This window comes from Ictalurus furcatus, chromosome 15 (genome assembly GCF_023375685.1).
Source record: "Ictalurus furcatus strain D&B chromosome 15, Billie_1.0, whole genome shotgun sequence".
Lineage (NCBI taxonomy): Eukaryota > Metazoa > Chordata > Actinopteri > Siluriformes > Ictaluridae > Ictalurus > Ictalurus furcatus.
The window spans coordinates 25,200,306-25,219,851 of record NC_071269.1 but is presented as its reverse complement, the minus strand read 5'-3'; the positions used below and the strand labels follow the sequence as shown (position 1 = coordinate 25,219,851).

Here is a 19,546-nt window from a genome sequence, read left to right as displayed (position 1 = left end):
GTGCTGCAATTTCCGTCTTTCAGAATGTGGCATGAATGTTTGAAGGTCAGTACAGTAAAACAGAACCAGTAGCCACTCAGGCTTGTAACCGTAAAAGTGTGCTTAAAATAGTTTTCATGAGCTTTCCGAGTCCTGAAAGAGCAAACAAAAAACACACGTTTTCATAGATGGAGGCGTTCCTGGTCCCCCCCAGGTAGGAAATGACATCATTAAAACTTTCAAGACAGCAGCGAGTCCTAGCACGGAAATAAATCCACACCTTCTGACCAATCAGATTCAAGCATTCAACCATACTGCGATTCATTTTCTTTATATCGACACCAATCAGAATCCACAATTCAACAGAACCGTGGTATAAAAATGAGACTAAAATGACCCAGGGAAATAAGAATCAAGATTCAATCAAAGCCTGTGTACCATTTGTTCCAGGCACAACACGTTGTTCTCACATTGTGTTAAGAACACCAGGACATTGTGAACCAACACACACCAAAAACACTCTGCATGTCCACTTTATCATCATGTTCCAGTCACAGAAATGATCAGCCAAATGAACCAGAATGAATAAGGAGGAACTTTTAAGAAATGTCAGTACATGCACACACACACACACACACACACACACACACACACACACACACACATATATGGTTTTGTTACGCATTTTCTGAAGTATTCCAGATAAAAAAAAATCAGATGTCTAGCAGAGATTCTTAGGCCACCACAAAGCTAGGCACTGATAACACAGCTAATGCTAGTCAGGTAGCCAACATAGCTAAGATTGTTAACAACTACAAATACTGCAAAAAAGTTAGCTAGCTAACTTAACATGAGCTAACCAGACAGGATTTCTTACAGGAATATTAAGATACATTCATAATGTTCAGTAATAATACTAGCTAACAAACATTACATATGCATATGAACAACACTGAGAATTATAGTGAATTATTATTATTATTAAATAAAACTATTTAGCTGCCCAATATAAGCTAACTTGATTTTTGTAATATTCCTTGTTGCTCATAACCTTAAACACCAAGGCTAGATAGCGAACATGAGCTAACCTGAAGGAATTTCTAAGCCATATTCATATGCAGCATTAAGATATTATTATTAGATAATACTATTTAGCTGCCCAATATAAGCTAACTTGATTTTTGTAATATTACTTGCTGCTCATAAGATTAAACACCCAGGCTGGATTACCAACATGAGATAACCTGACAGGATTGCTAACTGATTTTCATAGATGGCTTAAAAGTCTATTTTTCACTGCTAATGCTAGCAAATATGAGCTAACTTGACAAGTTTTCAAGACTTTTAAGCCATACTTATAAGTGTTCAACCTTCAAATGCTAACCAGATGGCTAGTATGAGGTAACCGGCAGGGCTTTATGTAGCATTCATAATCTTATCTCCTTATGCTAGCTAGGCAGGACTTCTGACAGGAAACAGCTACTGCAAGTTAGCTGGCTAATAGGAGATAACCTGTTACCAATATTACCAAGCCATATTCACAGACACCAATCATCTTCACTGCTAATGCTAGCTAGCGGTCTAACATGAGCTAACTTGACAGGATTTCTGACAGGAATTTTAAGCCATACTTATAAAGTGTTCTTAAATGCTCACTGCTAACAGTGGCTAGGAGCATAAGCTAGCATTTTCAGACTGGATTTTTGCAGCATTTATAGAGGTTCATAATCTTATCTCTGATGCTAGCTAGCTAACAGGAGGTAAACTGACAGGATTTTTTTTTTTTTTTTTTTTTTTTTTTTTTTTTTAAAGTACAGGAACAATGAAATGAAATATTTATTTTAAAACCAATAATAGTCAGAAAGATGATATTTTATGTGGCTGATGACTGTATACAGTTTCACTAGTGCTGGGGAGAACAGGAGAGAGAGAGAGAGAGAGAGAGAGAGAGAGAGAGACAGAGAGAGAGAGTGTGTTCGCTGTTCAGGTGTTAACACATATCTGGCACCAAAAGTGCCTCACACACACAGCCTGCCTTTCAGCAAGCGTCCCAGGATAGAACACATCATCTAGTGAAGGCCACAAGCGTGTGTGTGTACATATATATACGCTGAGGGTGTTTGAGAGTGTGCATCACAAAGGGGTTCTGTCTGAACACGAGCGTGCAAGCCTCACATATAAAAGCAGTTTAACATTAAACAGTGACCTGATCTGACCGCGAGAGTGTGTGTGCGCACACACAAGAAAGTGAGTGTGTGTGTGTGTGTGAGAGAGAGAGAGACTGTGCACTCTCATGCTGACTGGCTATAACTTAAACTCAAAGCTTTCATGGTTTAAAGATGGCGGCTAGACATGCGCCAATATAAACTCTTCATAGCATAATAACTGCTCTTATATTTCATCACGGTTTACGATATTACGATGACGGTATTACAGGAAATCTAGGTATTCCACCCGAAATCTTTTCCGTAGATGAAACCTAGCTTGTATATGAGCTAGTCATGATTTGTATCGTCAGTTTTTCCATCAGCCTAATCCTGTCAAGTCATAACGTTACCATAACAACCGTGTGTTTTCTTAACCTCTTACATTATGCTAAATGAGCTAGGTGGGTTAGCACAGAGGGTATTACGTCGTCCCCTAATCTTCGATGTAATTGGTTCGTCGCTAATTGTGACGAGTTTGTGACCAACAGCGCCACATCCACAAAATCAGACGTAATTAGAAAGCCTGTGTTTTGAAAATAAAACAATCTGAATTAGAGATGTGTTAACATGTTTGATAAAACACACTAAAACCTTTTTTTTTTTTTTTTTTTTTTTTTTTTTTTTAAGCAAACTGCACACGGGACAAAGAGTGTAGTTTCTTTCTCACTCCCTCTTCCACCTGCTATTCTAACCACACTTCCTGCACTTCAACACCTACAACCACAGAGCTGTGTGTCTTATCACAGCTAAGAAAAGACTCTACCAAAGAAACATACAAATAGAATAAAGAGTGAGATCAATCCATAACACACGCACACACACACACCCACCCCCCCTCAGCAGACGAAAACAACCCCGAGATGACAACAGTGTGTGTGTGTGTGAACTCCTTCTTAAAAGGAACGAAATATTTTTTTCAAAACGAGGGAGGTTTTTCCAGAAACGTCAAGGATTTTCCAAAATTCTCACATGCCGATGGAAATCCAACACGAAACACGGAAATCCCAGAACTCAAAACAGCGCAGAGTTCGATTGCAAAATATTACGTTTGCTTCGGTTTACAAATGTCAAGCCTGCTTACTGGATAAACAGGAAGTAGGAAAAACACACGGTCATGCTGTTACAGGAAAATAATCAAACAACTGCTTATTGAACTGAACTGAAATGGATTATTTTCCTATAACAGCATGTTTTCAAGTGTTTTATTCCTCTTACACTACAGCAACGTGCCCAAGATTACAATTTTCTCTTTATTCAAGAATGACACGGCATACTTTTTATTCGTTTAATGTTATCAGACATCCAGAAAACAAGTTAGTTCATGTTCTTAATTACGTTATAGCAGCTATAAATATCGTTCCCTCACCAGATTCATATCTCTCATCTCTCTCTCCAAGTCCAAAAAAAAAAAAAAAAAAAAAAGAGAGAGCACTCCTCTGTCCGAAAAGATGTTGGAAAACCTAAAGTTAAAGCTTTACATCTGACACTGGAGACTCCTTCCATAAACGCTAAATAAAAGCATTTCTCCTTACAGAAAACTGCACCGTATCAGAGTTGATATATTTTTTTCTTTGATAAATAACACTACACGAGACTCTCTCAGGTCTCAAAATATTTCAACCAGTAGCTGTTCTTCTTCGGCTAACTACGAATTAAACCATTTAACGAAATCTTATTCTACTAGGGTGGTCACGATACCATAAACATACCTTACGATACTATACCAGCTGAACTAGTTTCACGATACCATTCGATATCGTTTTAATTCATAATTCGAATCCACAAAATGAACCAAATTCGCAGAAATACGTAGATATAAATGAAAAACAGACAAACTGAATTTTCCTCTGAGTACTTCCTCTGAGAATGAATAACTTGTGGTTGGAAAAACCTCAAGGACAGTCGTACAACTGGCAAAGAACCACATATTTCACCTATTGTTTCCTAGAGCAATGAAATCATGCGAACGGAAATTGTCCTCCTTGAACTAAGAATCAACCCAACATTAGGAATAAATAACAGAATTTGGAAATGAACCCCCGGTAAATAAATAAATAAATAAAATCACGTAATTGCTCGCTTACTAGCAGACATGGCGAATTTTAGTACTTGCACACAGCGGTTAGCATAAGGGTAGCTTGCTCCGGCTAATTTTATTATTCACACACAGCGGTTAGCGTAACGTTTGCTCGCTTACTAGCAAACAGGAAATCTTCAAAGATCGAGGTAAAGAATTTAGGCGTCACTAACCTTTGCGTATTCTGCGAATGCGGCAAGACGTGTCGTTTCAGCGAAAATAATATGAACTACCATGCATACAACATTAGTTACAGTACTACTGTACTGATGGTACCGCCGTCGAAATATACAGTTGGATCGGCGATATTTTGAAGCTTTAGCATCGCGATATTACCGTAGTACCGGTATACCGTGCAACTCGATTCTACATTCTTATTAACAAAGGAATATTTCTTCACTTGCATTTTATAAAACTTTACAAAAACAATAACAAGAAGATTTATCTCCATTTATCCTGAAAGCAGGAATATCCTGAGGAGAGAACAGCTCGTGAGTCGACTCTCAACGTCCACATGAAAGAGTCGACTCGTTCGTGAATGACACGTCGCTAGCTTCTTCACGGCCACTGTAAGCATGCAGATGTTTTGTTTCTGTACTTCAGAAAGCATACGAAGTGCAATCGAAATCTCAAACGCATCAAAGAAACTGAAAGTCATCGCTGTCAGCTGTGTTTGGGCCCAAGCAGCAGCCAGCGACCGTTATATATCAGATTACATGTGGGTTTATGTACGGCATTTAGATACACACACACACACACACACACACACGCGCATGCATGCCTGCACATGCGCACACACACACACACACACACACACATCAGACTCATCCAATAAACAAGAAGGAAAAAGACTAAAGCTGCATATGAAAATCTTATTTTTCCTCATTGTTTTAAAACGAGTAGAAACGTGATGTGATCGTTACCGAGCCGAGCGCATGACTCATTTCAGCAGATCATTTAAATTTCCTTTACGTGTTAGCTACATAAGCATCATATCTCCAGTGTAAACTAAAAAAAGTGTAAAGCTAAGCTAAACCGATCAAAGTCCAAGTGTGAAACCAAACCTTACACTACAGAATAAAACTAAATAAACCAAACCTTAAACAAGTGTAAAATTAAAACAAAACGAAAGGGTAAAACTAAATTAAACCACAAACTAAACTGTAAAACTAAACGACAATTTAAGGTGTAAAGCGTAAACGCTACTGTAAAACAAAACAAGTGTACAACTAAACTAAAAAAAAAAAATGAACGAAACCACAAACTAGAGTGTAAAACTAAACTAAATTGTCAAATGAAGTGACAATTCAAGGTGTAAATTGTAAACTCTACTGTAAAATCAATCAAAACACAACTCAACTAAACACTACACTAAAAACTAAATGAACATGTAAAACTAAACTAAAGTGTGTGTGTAAAACTAAACTTTTTTTTTTTTTTTTTTTAGGGAAAAATTGTGACATTTCTCGGTTTCCTGTGGTTTACGTGCATCATTTTCAACATGCAGATGTGTCTCTCTCTCCCCTCCCCCCCCCCCACACACCCCACACACACCCCACACCCCACACCCCAATAAGGATGCATTTTTAGCTGTTCAAAATATTAACATACGAATGAAAACCGTGTTCACAGCCACGTGTAAAAACCTTTTTCATGGGAACTGGATCGGTGACGATCTGACAACTTTGGGCGCGTTTTCACACCGATTAAATCTGCCTGTTGAGTCTGAATCAGAGTGAAATCGATACTTTTTGTTCGTTTGCTCTTTGGTTTACTCTCACGCTGCACATAATACACAAACTAAAAAAAAAGAAAGAAAGAAAGAAAAAAAAAAGTCTACGGGGCGAGTAGGGCTGAAATCGAAAAGTTACTAAACCTTTAGCCAAGCGTATGTAGAAATCCACCAGAGCACAGACTACACGTAGCCGGGAGAAATAAATGATGGGATAATTATAGAAATGAGCAGTTTAAAATATTTTGTGTGACATAAGATCCAGAGGTGAGGACCGCTCTGTACTTCGGCTCAGTTTAGCAGCTCACACGTACAAAAAAAAAAAAACCCTCGCCACAACCCAAAACCCACGGCACGTTCGATTCCCTTCCTGCACGCGAGTCCAATCGTGAAGTCTGAGAACATGACGAGATGACTCTAGACGCTCACGTTTAGTTCGTTCTTGTTACGCTAATGCGGTGTAAATTAGAACTGATTTTTTTGGGGCTCTGAATGACGAGGCGAATACAGTTTTTTTTTCTCTTAAAAACGGCAGAGTGAGTGAATTTCCAAACACGCTGGCTACAGAAAGTGTCAGGCTAATAACGCTTTTCCGGTCTCCTTTTCTTTCCTTACTGAAATCTTCACACACACACACACACCCTTCCTCCTCGCACAAAGCCGCAGTGGACGTTACAGTGGACGCCATGTTCTTTTCTCTCTTCTAAACCCTGCACTTGTCTGCTAACCATAGTGAAGATTAAAATGCAGTCATACTGAAAGTTCTACAGATAAACATATGCTTATTTTGGTGGAAACCATTCTCCAACACACACACACACACACACACACACACACACTGCTGTCTGCGGGCTGACTGACCAGTCTGATCAGGGCAGCAGGAAACACAAAATTGCACAGTGCAGCCGTGGCCTTTCCTGTCCCTCACACACACACACACACACACACACACACACACACACACACACACACACACATATTCGTCTGTACCCAACACCCAGAACCTTGAGGCTGCCCTGTTACAAAGCATCCATATTAGTCAGGGCTTCTAGCTTCTCCTAGGCGTCACGCGTCCACCATATTGGAAAGGTCAGGATTCACTCACTCGCCGGTGCATGTCTATAGAGATCTGTGGCTCAGCCCTGCTAGAATACACTGCAACTCCCTAGCTTGAGCCTATTTCCATGAAATGGTCCACAAAGCAGCGGGATAACTTGTAGTAGCGTTAAGGTAGACACTGACAGGCGGGAGACGAGCCGCTAGCTGCTGTCGAGAGATCCACATCCACCACAGCTCTCAGTAATAAATCAGTGTAGAAATCCAAGGCAATTCTACTTAATATCAAGCTAGCGATAAACTTCTGCCTAAAATCCTTCATTTATTTAAATTTATTTATTTATTTATTTATTGAAGTTTCAGTGACTCCTGAACTGAAATTCCGTCCACAGTTTTGAAGAAATCCCTGTCGATTAGCTCAATCCTGAAGCTCGGCCCGTCGGCCCCGTGTCGATGCGGCCGATGAGAACCGTCGGTTTTGTACACCATCGCCAGTGCGAACATCGTATATATGAACATCCGTAACGAGAAGCTGACCGGATGCTACAAAGCTCCTCCCGTTTCATTACCGGTTTCATTCCTTCTCGTTCATTTTAGTGTGTCTAGTGGTTTTTGTTAGCAAAACCTCACCTTTTATTTGCTCGTCACGATTAGCCGTGTTGAAACTCGTTAAATAACCACGAGATCAGAGGGCAGCGTGACCCGGACGCCGACAGAGAAGTAAACCGGTACTCTGCTGAACGCTCTGACCTGAGCACCAAGCAGAAACACCACCATCTTCCCCTTTCTCACACACACACACACACACACACACACACACACACACCACGCGCGCACACGTGGATTTCTGCTAAAGGGAACTCCAGTCTCGTTTTCATTTTTAATTCATTGTTTTCAAAAATGACTGTGCTGTCTTGGTGTTACGCTTTCGGGTTCATTTCCCCATGCTCGCGGGATCGGATCGAGGTCTGGGGAATCCGGAGGCCGACTCAACACCTTGAACTCTCCGTCATGTTCCTCAAACCGTTCCTGAACAGCTTTTATAGTGCATCAGGGAGCGTTATCTTGCTGAAAGAGGCCGCTGATATTAGGAACGCCGTTACCGTGAAGGAGTGTACTCGGTCTGAAACGGTGTTTAGGTAGGTGGTGCGTGTCAAAGTAACTTCCACATGAATGCCAGGACCCAACGTTTCCCAGCAGAACATCGTCAACGGCTCACCATCCTGGTGCCATCGAAGAACACACACCCAGCCATCCACATGATGTAAAATAAAACACGGAGCAACGGAAGAAGATGGTCTGGTCTGATGAATCATGATCCAGTTCTGATGCCCACTGTAGGAGTTTCGGTGGTGTACAGGGGGTCAGCATGGGCACTCTGACCGCTCTGCAGCTACGCAGCAAGCTGTGATGCTCTGTGTGTTCCGAGTCCTTTCTATCAGAGCCAGCTTGAACCTTTTCAGCAGTTCGTACTTCAGTAGATCTTCTGTGGGATCGGACCAGACGCTCTAGCCTTCTCTCCTCACGCACACATCACTGAACCTTGTACGCCCATGACCCTGTCTCCGGTTCACCGCTTGCTCCTCATCGGAGCACTTTTGGTAGATATTAACCACTGCATACCGGGAACACCCCACAAGACCGGCTGTTTTGGAGATGCTCCGATTCAGACGTCTCGCCATCACAATTTGCACCTTGTCAAAGTCGCTCAGGTCCTTACACTTGCCCATTTTTCCTGCTTCCAACACGTCAGGTCAAATATACGGAATTCTTAAAACATATTTAAGATTGCGTTTATTGGTATATTAATACAACAGTGTCAGTCTACTTCATTTTTTTTGTAGTTATTTTTCATTATCATCATCATATTATTTATTCATTCCAATTTTTAGTTCCAAATCATGAGCACCAAAACACACACACACACACACACACACACACGTTTAAGCAGGATTCACATTTAAACACCTCGTGACTCCACCCCGCTGAGCTGGGGAATTTCACTGGGAAATGCCACTTCCTGTCACATTAGCGCTGAAAGCGGGGTAAAGTGCCGCTAACCGTGCCAACACGCTTCCAACAAACACAAATAAAGCAGAAGGTGTGGCCAGAACAGTCAGCGAGTGAACTGAAGCTCAGGTCGAGGTATAAAAATAAAAACCACAAACGCTAAACGTGGATCGAAAAGTCCATGTATCCAGTCCTGGTTACACACGGGGTGAAGATCTCGGCCCAAACTCGGTCCGCTTGTTATCGAGATACACAGCGACGTGATATTTATGCAAATATTTCCTCAAATAAATTCCAATCATCATCATCATCATCATCTAGATGGAAAAGAATCTGCTAGAAACTAGCGAGCGACAAAGCAGCGACTGAGCGTTTGTTTTTCCACGTACGCACGCGTGACACAAGCGCCACGATTTCAGCAACAATGCGACCTTTCGCACGGAGACTATCACAACTCTATGCAAATTAGGACCGACCGAACCGACCGATCGGCTGGAGTGATTCCGACGGCCGCCGCGGTCCGAAGTTTCTTCAGTTCTCCGCTGTTTAGTTCCTGTTTACTGTTTGACTCCAAAAAAAAAAAAAAAAGGGTTGTTTTTTTTTTTTTTTAAATGGAAGACCCGTGGTTTCACGTGCTTATCCCGTCATACACGACCTCTCGTTAAACGTGTACAGAGACATGACGAAACAAGTCGGTGCGCCTGCCGAGCGTGCGTAGCTAGCCTGCGATTTGCGTAACGCGTAAAAACGATTCTCACACTGATTACAGCGTCATGTGATCTGTGGTTAAACTGATTAGCTTTAGAAGAGACGCATCATGTTTGATGCTACACAGGCCACGCCCACAGCAGACAAGCAACACCAGCCAATCATCATCATCACTTGCTAATATTTGACGTTTTCAATTTTGCGCTCTAAAATTTTTTACCCGTGACGACGCAGTGTTTCGCTCTCCGTAGAGGCGTGGCCAAAACATCACTCCCATCCTTAACATGGGTTATTAATTTCCCTTCGATAATTCTCTGATGAACTGAAATGTGCCAGGATAAATAAACACTGCTTTATTAGCCATGTTTGCTTGTTTCGTTTAAATACATCATGGATACGATCCTGACCCCGGTCTGCATCACGAAGCGCTCTTGTACGCGCCGGATTTTCCTGGACTCGGCGTGAGCGGCGTCTCACTGCAACACTTCTCCTTTCATATCCCCGGGACCGAGCGAGCCACAAACACGGAATAAAGAACAGGGATGCAGCTTTCAAAACACATGGACGGCTTCCTCCTGCGGCGTGTAACCCAAAACCCTCGTGTGAGCACGTGGAAAGGAAATCGTACCTGCTGCTGCCGCCATCAATGCAGCATGTCCTCTGCAGAAAATTTAAATAAAATGAAGAAAATGACTATTTTTAGGCCAGACTCAGCACCTTAGATTTAAAAAAGTGTGGTTTTTTTGTTTTGTTTTAAGATTTAACCGTGCACCTTTATAATAAATAAATAAATAAATAAATTTAAAAAAACCCTACATTTTGTATGAATGATCATTTTTGTGTACAAAAACATTATAAATATTAACTTATAACATTTTCTCCTTTTTAAAAGTGTGGTTTTTTTTACTCATGGCGTTGCTACACAGACGTTTCCAAGACACGTGAGATTTATCTGACTCAGCATTCACGTTCCATGCAATCTGAAGTCAGTAAAGAACATCTAAAGAAGCTGGAGATGCGCATAAATAATGTATGTATGAAAGGGTTAACTTATTGGAAGCGTACACAGTCAGCTTGTGCGATATCGATTTTTTTTTTCCCCGCTCGTGATTTTCCATTTTAAATAATCACGCTAAACAATTTAGGCCTAAGACAGGAAAAGGAGCATTTCCACCATTTCAGGTTTAAGGAGAGAACGGCCGGGTATAATAATGTTACCAGCTGTGCAGTTGCTTAAATTTTTATTTATTTTATTTTTATTTATTTTTTTAAAGGCTGGATGGTGGATTTTTAGGTGATTTTTTTTTTTAATTTTTTTTTGCAGTAACACAAAAACAGTGAAAGAAATAACTAGCAATTCATTAAAAGTGTTCATAGATTTAAAACTGTTGTCCATTTGTCTTTTTCAGATTCGAAAACTGCTGAAAATGTGTTGGGGGGGTTCATTGTTTATTTATTTATTTCTCGGCTGAATAAATATAATGACATGACATGATGTTAGCCATCTACAGCGCCTTCCACTAATATTGGCACGCTTGGTAAATATGAACAAAGAAGTCTGTGAAAAACCAAAATAGAGCTTTTTGGAAATAAACACCAGAGGTGGTTTTGGCGCACACAGAGAGGTAGCCATATGGAAAAGTACCTCATGCCCACGGTTAAATATGGAGGAGGATCTTTAATGTTTTGGGCTGTTTTTCTGCCAGAGGACCTGGACATTTTGTTAGGACACATGGCATCATGGACTCTATCAAATATCAACAGATATTAAATGAAAACCTGACTGCCTCTGACAGAAAGCTTCAAATGGGCCGTGGTTGGATCTTCCAGCAGGACAATGATCCAAAACATACATCAAAATCACCACAGAAATGGTTTACTGACCACAAAATCAAGGTCCTGCCATGACCCTCCCAGTCCCCTGACCTGAACCCCATAGAAAACCTGTGGGGTGAACTGAAGAGGAGAGTCCACCAGCGTGGACCTCGAAATGTGAAGGATCTGGAGAGATTCTTTATGGAGGAACGGTCTCAGATCCCTCACCATGTATTCTCCAACCTCATCAGGCGTTATAGGAGAAGACTCAGAGCTGTTATCTTGGCGAAGGGAGCTAGCACAAAGTATTGACTAAAAGGGTGCCAATAATTGTTACACACTTATATTAAACAAAGAGATTTTTTTGATAAACCCGTGGTGTGTTTGATATCCATGACAGCAGAGTATTTTTGTGAAGTTTTTTTTTTAACAAAAGATCGAAAGGTTAAACAATAAAGACAATTTTTCAGCCTTCTTTGCTCATATTTACCACCAAGGGTGCCGTCCGTAACGAACATAGTGAACTGATGTTAGCGATACGCGTGTCTAAATGTTAGCTAGGTCGAACACACGCTGATTAAATGTTATTCCACATTAATCAATCAAAACAGGGAAACTCAAAGGAGAGAAGGGGACGGAGCTTCCAAGAGGGTTAGCCTAGTTTTTGACGGAAAGCAAAGACGATCACGTAAATAAGGAACGTTCGAAGCTCAGAGGCAGTTGGGAAAAAAAACTAGCAAAGTAATCCAGACAGAAACGTGCCGTAACGGCCCTCATTTCATAAACAAATCGGATCTAGCTGAGGCGCAACGTGGCTCTGCTTTATTTCGTTACAGCTACATTATCCTTTTTTTTTTAATAAATCTCCACACTTCAGACGTGTGCATCACGTGACCCTGCGTTCGCCGAGCGACTTCTGTCAGAGCCACCACGAGCCGAGAGAAAGGAGGAAAAGAGAATCTCACACGGGCCATTTTTCCTGCTCGGCTGCTGCATCCGGAGCAGAGTGCAGCTGTGTGTGAGGCATCCTGCTCTCGCTCTGTCTCTGTACGTGTGTGTGTGTGTGTGTGTGTGTGTGTGTGTGTATAGACAGCCAGCTGCTACACAAAGGCCTACATGACGTTTGCAGCCTGTTCCGTACAGAGCTGTGCTCCGAAAACAGTCACCTTTCTGCAGAACAGGGTTAGAGACGAGCGATACGACGAAAAAACAACCACGAAAAACATCACAATACTGAAGAGATTATGCATTTTGTTGGTTTTTGTTACGTTTTTTTTTTTTTAATCAAAACCGTCATTTCAATGAAAACAAAAACAAACAAAAAAAAAAAAAAACAAGAAGAAAAGTCAAGCAACGACGTTTTAATTCCACACTCGCATCCCTGTGACTGCTCTCAAACAATCGGCATGTGTACAGAAGTGCGCGTGACACGAGATCAACACTAATCATACTCTAACCTCATTTCTCACACTGTCCGTCACGTGTAGTCACGTCTAAACATGTCCGGGATTTTTTTTTTTTTTTAAAAAGGTGAAAATTACATCAACATTAAACAGTAGCTGAAGTTAGCATCCGACACGTACAAGTAAAACGTCTAAAAGTTACACGTTTATGTCTGAAATGTTCGGGTTTTTTCCCCCCGCCGATGAAAGAAATGGTCTCTCTACAGACCTACAGCGCATCCCATAACGAGAAAACGTTAGAAAGATGCCAAAACGGAAGCGTTCATTCACAGAACTCGCTCAACTCGTCCACCATCTTCCTCTAAGCACAAATAAACACGTGACGTCAGGAGGAACAGCGTCACATGCCTCAATAACGATCTGACGCGAACGCTCGACGTTCCTCACGTTAAACCCATCTCTCAGGAGTAGAATCACCCGGATTCGTTCTTCCCTGCTCACACGTCGCTGTCTGTAAAAATTTAACAAACGAAAAGAAAAAAAAAAACGATAGCGTATATTAACTCTACGATTCTGGATTTTATGAGACGCGCTGTATATATTTTTTTTAAAACGTACAGAAATCACGACGTTTAGCTCAGATGTCTTCTCTTAGGGGAAACGAATAGGGTTCGCGAGTACCCGAGACGTCCTGCTTTCGCGTCGCCGTCGGCCATGTTGGATCGGGCGGCGCAACACGTGATGAAGTAATAAAGACCAGGGCGACCGTTTCACTCCAAAAGTATTTTGTGCGAGTGTGAATAAATATTTATTCACACCGGTGCGAGTGACCTGTTTGGAGTTGTGTAATACAATCAGAATAAAAACTACAGGAAGTCCAAAATGCATCTACACCGCGCAACAGTTACTTTCACACCACTTTTCATCTCCTCAGTCAACCGAACAAGTGTGGAAACACTGCAGAGAAGCCATTATGATGACGAGTAACACTGAACATCATCTGCTTCTCTCAACTCCCCGATCTCACAAACCGCCATCTTTTATCGATCCCGCAAAATGACCTGAACCTGCGACCGTGACCTGCTCGTGGAGACACAGCGGCGTCGGGCGGAGTAAATTAATAGTAATGCTAACGCTACAAGTTGGGTTTAATTCAAGCTTCTTTATTAAATAATTCCTCACCAATTATGATCAAGATTAGCAACTGTTCGGTCTGTAAACATACATACATACTGCCGCTCTCCCTTCCCCAACACTAATAGTGCATTCACTTCATTTAAACTCACGGTTGCCAGATATCACCAGAAAAGTCAACTCCAGTTTCCATGTTTTGATTTAATCCCCCCAAAACACAATATTATCAGCAGACATGGCAACACTGTACTGGGGGAACCGATCTAAAACTGATAAACAAAAAACTAATAAAACGTAAAGACAGAAAATTTGCTTAGTTATAAATAAATCATTTAACATAAAAAAAGGTTATAATAACTTCATAAAATATAAACAAAATGAGAAATGAAATAATGTTTAATTACTATGGGTTGCATTTAATATCAGTTTAACATTAAGCTTAGTTTGCTACATCCTTAGAAGGTTATTAGTCTTTTTTCCGAATATGGATCATGTTAGTGTTAATCTACTTTTAATTAGGACTCGCTATTGTTTTTAAGATATTTAAAAATAAATATTTTATGCTTGTTTATTTATCAATTAACCAACAGTATTCCTCATTGATATTATTTTAACTCAATTAACAGTGACCATGAGCAGAGAGCTCACATTTAACTGTTTATGACCTCCTGATTAAAGTTTAAACAAAAAAAGATTGGTATCTGGATCGGTTTCGGCTGTAATAATCCTGATCGGAGCGTCCCTGATGAACACCGTTAAACTGAAGCGCTTTGCATCTGACGGGTAAATGAACTCACCCAATCACATCTCTACACATATCTACACAATATACACAGAGCGGTTCGAGAACTGACTCCAGCCCAGAACCGTGACAGTGGAAAATGTCTAATAGACTGTGTTTACATGGACAGCACTAATCTAATTACTGACCTTATTCTGAAGAAGACAATAGTGTGATTAAGGTGTGTGATTAAGGTGTGTACATGTCTGTCACGCACGTCGATAATGCGTCTAAAACAGGAAATACCCCACACGCCTTAATTCCATTTGTGTTTACTTCGAGTATGACTTTAATCAGATTAAGGTGATTAAAAATCACTGTTTACATGCTAGTTTCTTAATCAGAGTATCGTCTTAACCGGGTTGACATCGGATTATCGTTGTCCGTGTGAACGTACTGATAGCGTAGCTTTAAATTTATTTAAGAGGAGCAGACTTCAAACACTGAACATTGATGTTTATTGTATTTGTTTACAAGGTGGAACAGGTTAACATTGTTTGTTGTTTTTTTTTGCATACAGTCTGTCAAACGAACTGAAAATATTACATTTAGTTTATCCGAAGGTAAATTAATGTGTCATGGCTCACACGGTGTTCCTAAATTCGGTCATAATTGACCAACTCAAGTTCTCTCGTGCCTACTTGCGCGTTATATTATATCATATACACAGTACCATCTCGTTTTAAATAAATAAATAAAACTAAACTTCAACAGTGCTCCTAAAGGAAATTGTTACCCTGAACACTGGGGCGATTCGGAGGCGATTTAAAGCCGATACAGGTCTAAAAACGCATCGTCCGTACTTTCAGAAACACTTTTTTATCCGACAATATATTGTACAGACGCTGTGAACAAAGTGTGGCATTCGATTACAGGATGTAAAATTTTATATATAATATTACGACAATCGTTCAACAAACTCTGGTTAGTTCCTCCGGTTGGTTCTTAAACAGCACGTGACGTCGCCTCGTATATCGCTCAAACCTTTCAATCTTTCTAATCGGTGTTAATCTTAGCGTAACGACACGATACCGGTTTTAGCAAAGTGGATACACTGACTAGATCGGTATCCTGCAGACATAAGAATAATGCGCAGTATGCAGCGTTTCCAGACAAACCGGTCCTGACTTTTATCCTAAAGCAAACACATCAGAATCAGACACATCAGAGATCGGACGATACCACGCTTTTCTTTTCTGTTGCCCCAAAAAAAATAAATAAATAAATAAATAAATAAATAAATAAATAAATGAAAACCCACACACCAAGACCTTGAGTATCAGCTGATTCCGTCGCTAGCTCGCTATTTTTCCTCTTGGAAAACTACTACGCTTTGAAGTGATTTTATTAACTGAAACGGCGGGAAAACAATCACGCGGAGCTAAACGCACGGCTCCACTGAAATCACGAAGTATAAATACAAACAGTTACGTTAAGAAACACCTCTTCTTTTTACTACAGGAACAAATTCATTCTTTCCCCCCCCTCAGATATCTGATGCAAAGTTGTTGTTTGTTTTTTTCTTTCGTTGATATCGGCCCGATTACGATCCTGTCTATCGGATCCGTGTGGTCTCGACTAAGAATGATACAGAATGATCTAATGATGACACGAAAAGAATAACGCCACAATTCCGCAGCGTTGCCGTAAAGTACGGCCCCCTAGCTGCGATCTCCGGAATAACTTCTCGTTCTTTGTGTAGATTAGCTTCACGTCGCTGTTTACACAACGAACTGTGTCTTCTTATTGTTTTATTTTAATATTCTGCACACATCTTTTATTTTATTTTATTTTATTTATTTAAGTTCAAAGAAACAGAAACACGGCTTCGACGACTTCTTATCGTTCGACGTTATCGTTGTAAACGATTAAATAGAAGAAAAAATAAAACGAGTACCGCAAGACTTGGCATCCGATCTGCTAGCTAGTAACCGCAACAAACGGAGACATCGGACTAGCAAAGAGCCGAGGTCAGAGTGAAGCCATGTTATTAACCGATCGGTACAAAACCAGGAAGTGGAACAGCAGGCGTACGTTAGTGGAACTTTAGCGTACATTCGGTCACGTCCAATCTGTGACGTCCACCTTTAAACAAATGAACGTCCGATCCGTTCGGTATCTAGTGCAATCTCAAAACAAACATTCCACAAGGTCAATTCTGTAACGTCCGATCTCGAACATCCATACTGTAACCTCCATCCTTTAATGTCTAATATGTAACAAATTCTATAATGTCCAATCCATTCCGTAATGCCCGATCGCTAACAAAGCCTGTAATGTCCAATCCCTTATGTCAAAACTCTAACGTCCATAATCAATTATCCATTCTTCGGTATGCAATCTGTATCATCCAGGCCATTCTGTACTGTCCGATCTCTGATGTCCGTTCAGCAGAATCTAATCTCTAACATCCCTTCAGTAACATGCGTATAATGTCGAACATCCATTCAGTAACGCCCCATCTCTGACGTCCGATCTTTCCTATTCAGGAACATCCATTCCATTGTGGAATGTCCAATTCATTCTCTAAAGTCCAATCTCTAAGATAAATTCCGTAACATCCCATCTGTAATGTCCAATAGCTAACATCCATTCTAATATCCGATCTCTAATGCCCACCGTCACAATTAACATCTAATACGTTACGGAACATCCAAGCCATTCTCTAACGTCAATCCTGTGACATCAGATCTCTAATTTCCAATCCCTAACGTCTAATCTCAAATATCCAACATCCACATTGTAACCTTTCGTTCTAATGTCCGATCTCTAACGTCGAGTGTTAAAATCAACATCTAATCTATTACGCAACATTCAACACATTCCCTAACACCAATTCTATGACGTCCGATCATGAATTTAGAATCCCCGAAGTCTAATCTTAGACATCTAACGTCCGCTACGCAATTTCTGCAACATCCGATCCATTCCGTAGAGTTCAGTCTCCAACAAAAAGAGTCATGAGCTCATCCAATCAGCCACGATATCACCGTATCATGACGTTAATGAGTCACAATACTGATATCATATCGTCTCATACACACACACACACACACACACACACACACACACACACACACACACACACACACACAGCTACTCACTTTCTCCTTCGATTTTGTCCGTGCCTCTAGTCCATATGATCTGCCTCGTCTCCAGCTTCACCTGAAACGTCCTCCTCTCGGGCCTCTGAGATTTCTTCGAGTAGAACAGCGTGAGCACGGTTCCGAGCTCCAGGTCTCGGTAGACGGTGTTCATCTCTGTGTCGCTCGGCGTCCACGGCCCGGGCCCGTTGGAGAAGAAGGAGGCAGCTGCAGCCATGGCCACTTCCCCCGTTTGTTCTCCTTTTCCCCTTTCAGAACAATTTAGTGGCTCCTGCACCTCCTCCTGAATGGGACACCTACGAAAAAACAGGCCAGAGGAGGGGGGAGAGCGAGAGCGTGAGAGAGAGAGAGAGAGAGAGGGAGAGAGAGAGGGAATTAAACTCAGCCTCCTGGGTTGTTTTTTTTTTTCCCCTTTACACGAAAACAACAACAAAATACAGAAGAAGAAGAAGAACCTACACTGAATATAAAGAGTAGCCTGGACAACACATCCACTTTTGAAACAAAACAATTACAACATTTTTGACTGTGTGTGTGTGTGTGAGAGCAGCTTTACTTTAAGTGGTGTGTGTGTGTGTGTGAGAGAGAGAGAGAGAGAAAAGGTAAAGGTTCTTTAAACCTTAAATCCTATAAACATGACAAAGGTCAGCTTTGTGAAAAACCCACTCAACCAACACACACACACACACACACACACACACACGAGAGAGATTATTCTCTCTCTCTCCCCCTCACACACTCACTCACAACAGTAGTAATGTTGATTATCTGTAATGCAAAATGTGCCAGTTTGTACATTTACTACTACTACTACTACTACTAATAATAATAATAATAATAATAATAATAATAATTTTGTTGTGTGAAAGCTGACACACTGCTAAGCTAATGGCTAACCTGATCCCAGCCTGTCTGGATGAGCTCCAGCTCCACATTACCTCCTGGGAAGTTTCCTTTCTAAACCAGGATCTGCTCTATTCTTTGTTTGGTTTTTTTAAATTGGTTTTTTTTTTGTAGGCGCAAATGGATAAAAACTAACTGTGGTGTTGAATGTAGGCCGCGCGGTGTTACATTTCAAAGAAGCAGAACGCACAGAAGTATGGCTGAAGGAGAAAGAAAGAAACAGAGAGGGGAGAGGGAATGGGAGAGGGAGAGGGAATAGGAGAGAGGGAGTTAACAGGATTTCTTTTTTTTAAATAAAGAAAGAAGGGAAATTCTCCGGTGTTACCGTGTAGAAAAGCGCGCAGGGAAGACGGACAGACGCGGCGGAGTCTCGGCGCAATCTCAGTCCTGCTGCACATCTCCGGAGCCGCCGCCGCAAATCGCGTCTTTCCTTTATTTCTCTCTCTCTCTCTCTCTCTCCCTCTCTCTCCGCGGGAATTACAGCATGTCTCAGGCCCGAGTCGAGGTGACCGTGTGGGTTTGTTCCTCCCTCGCTTCTCCGTCTGCGCGCCTGCTTTTGCTCGCTGCTGCTTCCTCTGGGTTTGCGCCCATAGACTCGGGGGAAACGCGCAACTCGGATTGAGACGCGGCCGCTGCG

The 19,546-nt window shown here is 41.2% G+C and overlaps 1 protein-coding gene across 2 annotated transcripts in view; it reads right to left on the bottom strand.

The window, feature by feature from the left end:
* Positions 1-19,546, bottom strand: part of plcg1 (phospholipase C, gamma 1) — a 57,655-nt gene extending 38,109 nt beyond the window's left edge. Inside the window, exons 1-2 of one of the 2 annotated variants that reach the window (XM_053644480.1) lie at positions 19,235-19,546; positions 18,007-18,302 (exon numbers count right to left, since the gene is read on the bottom strand). In XM_053644480.1, the coding sequence (XP_053500455.1) occupies positions 18,007-18,223 (217 nt within the window). In that variant the 5' untranslated portion in view covers positions 18,224-18,302; positions 19,235-19,546. Of the gene's footprint in view, positions 1-18,006; positions 18,303-18,903; positions 18,983-19,234 lie in introns of those variants that run through there. The other variant, XM_053644479.1, reaches the window with a different exon arrangement.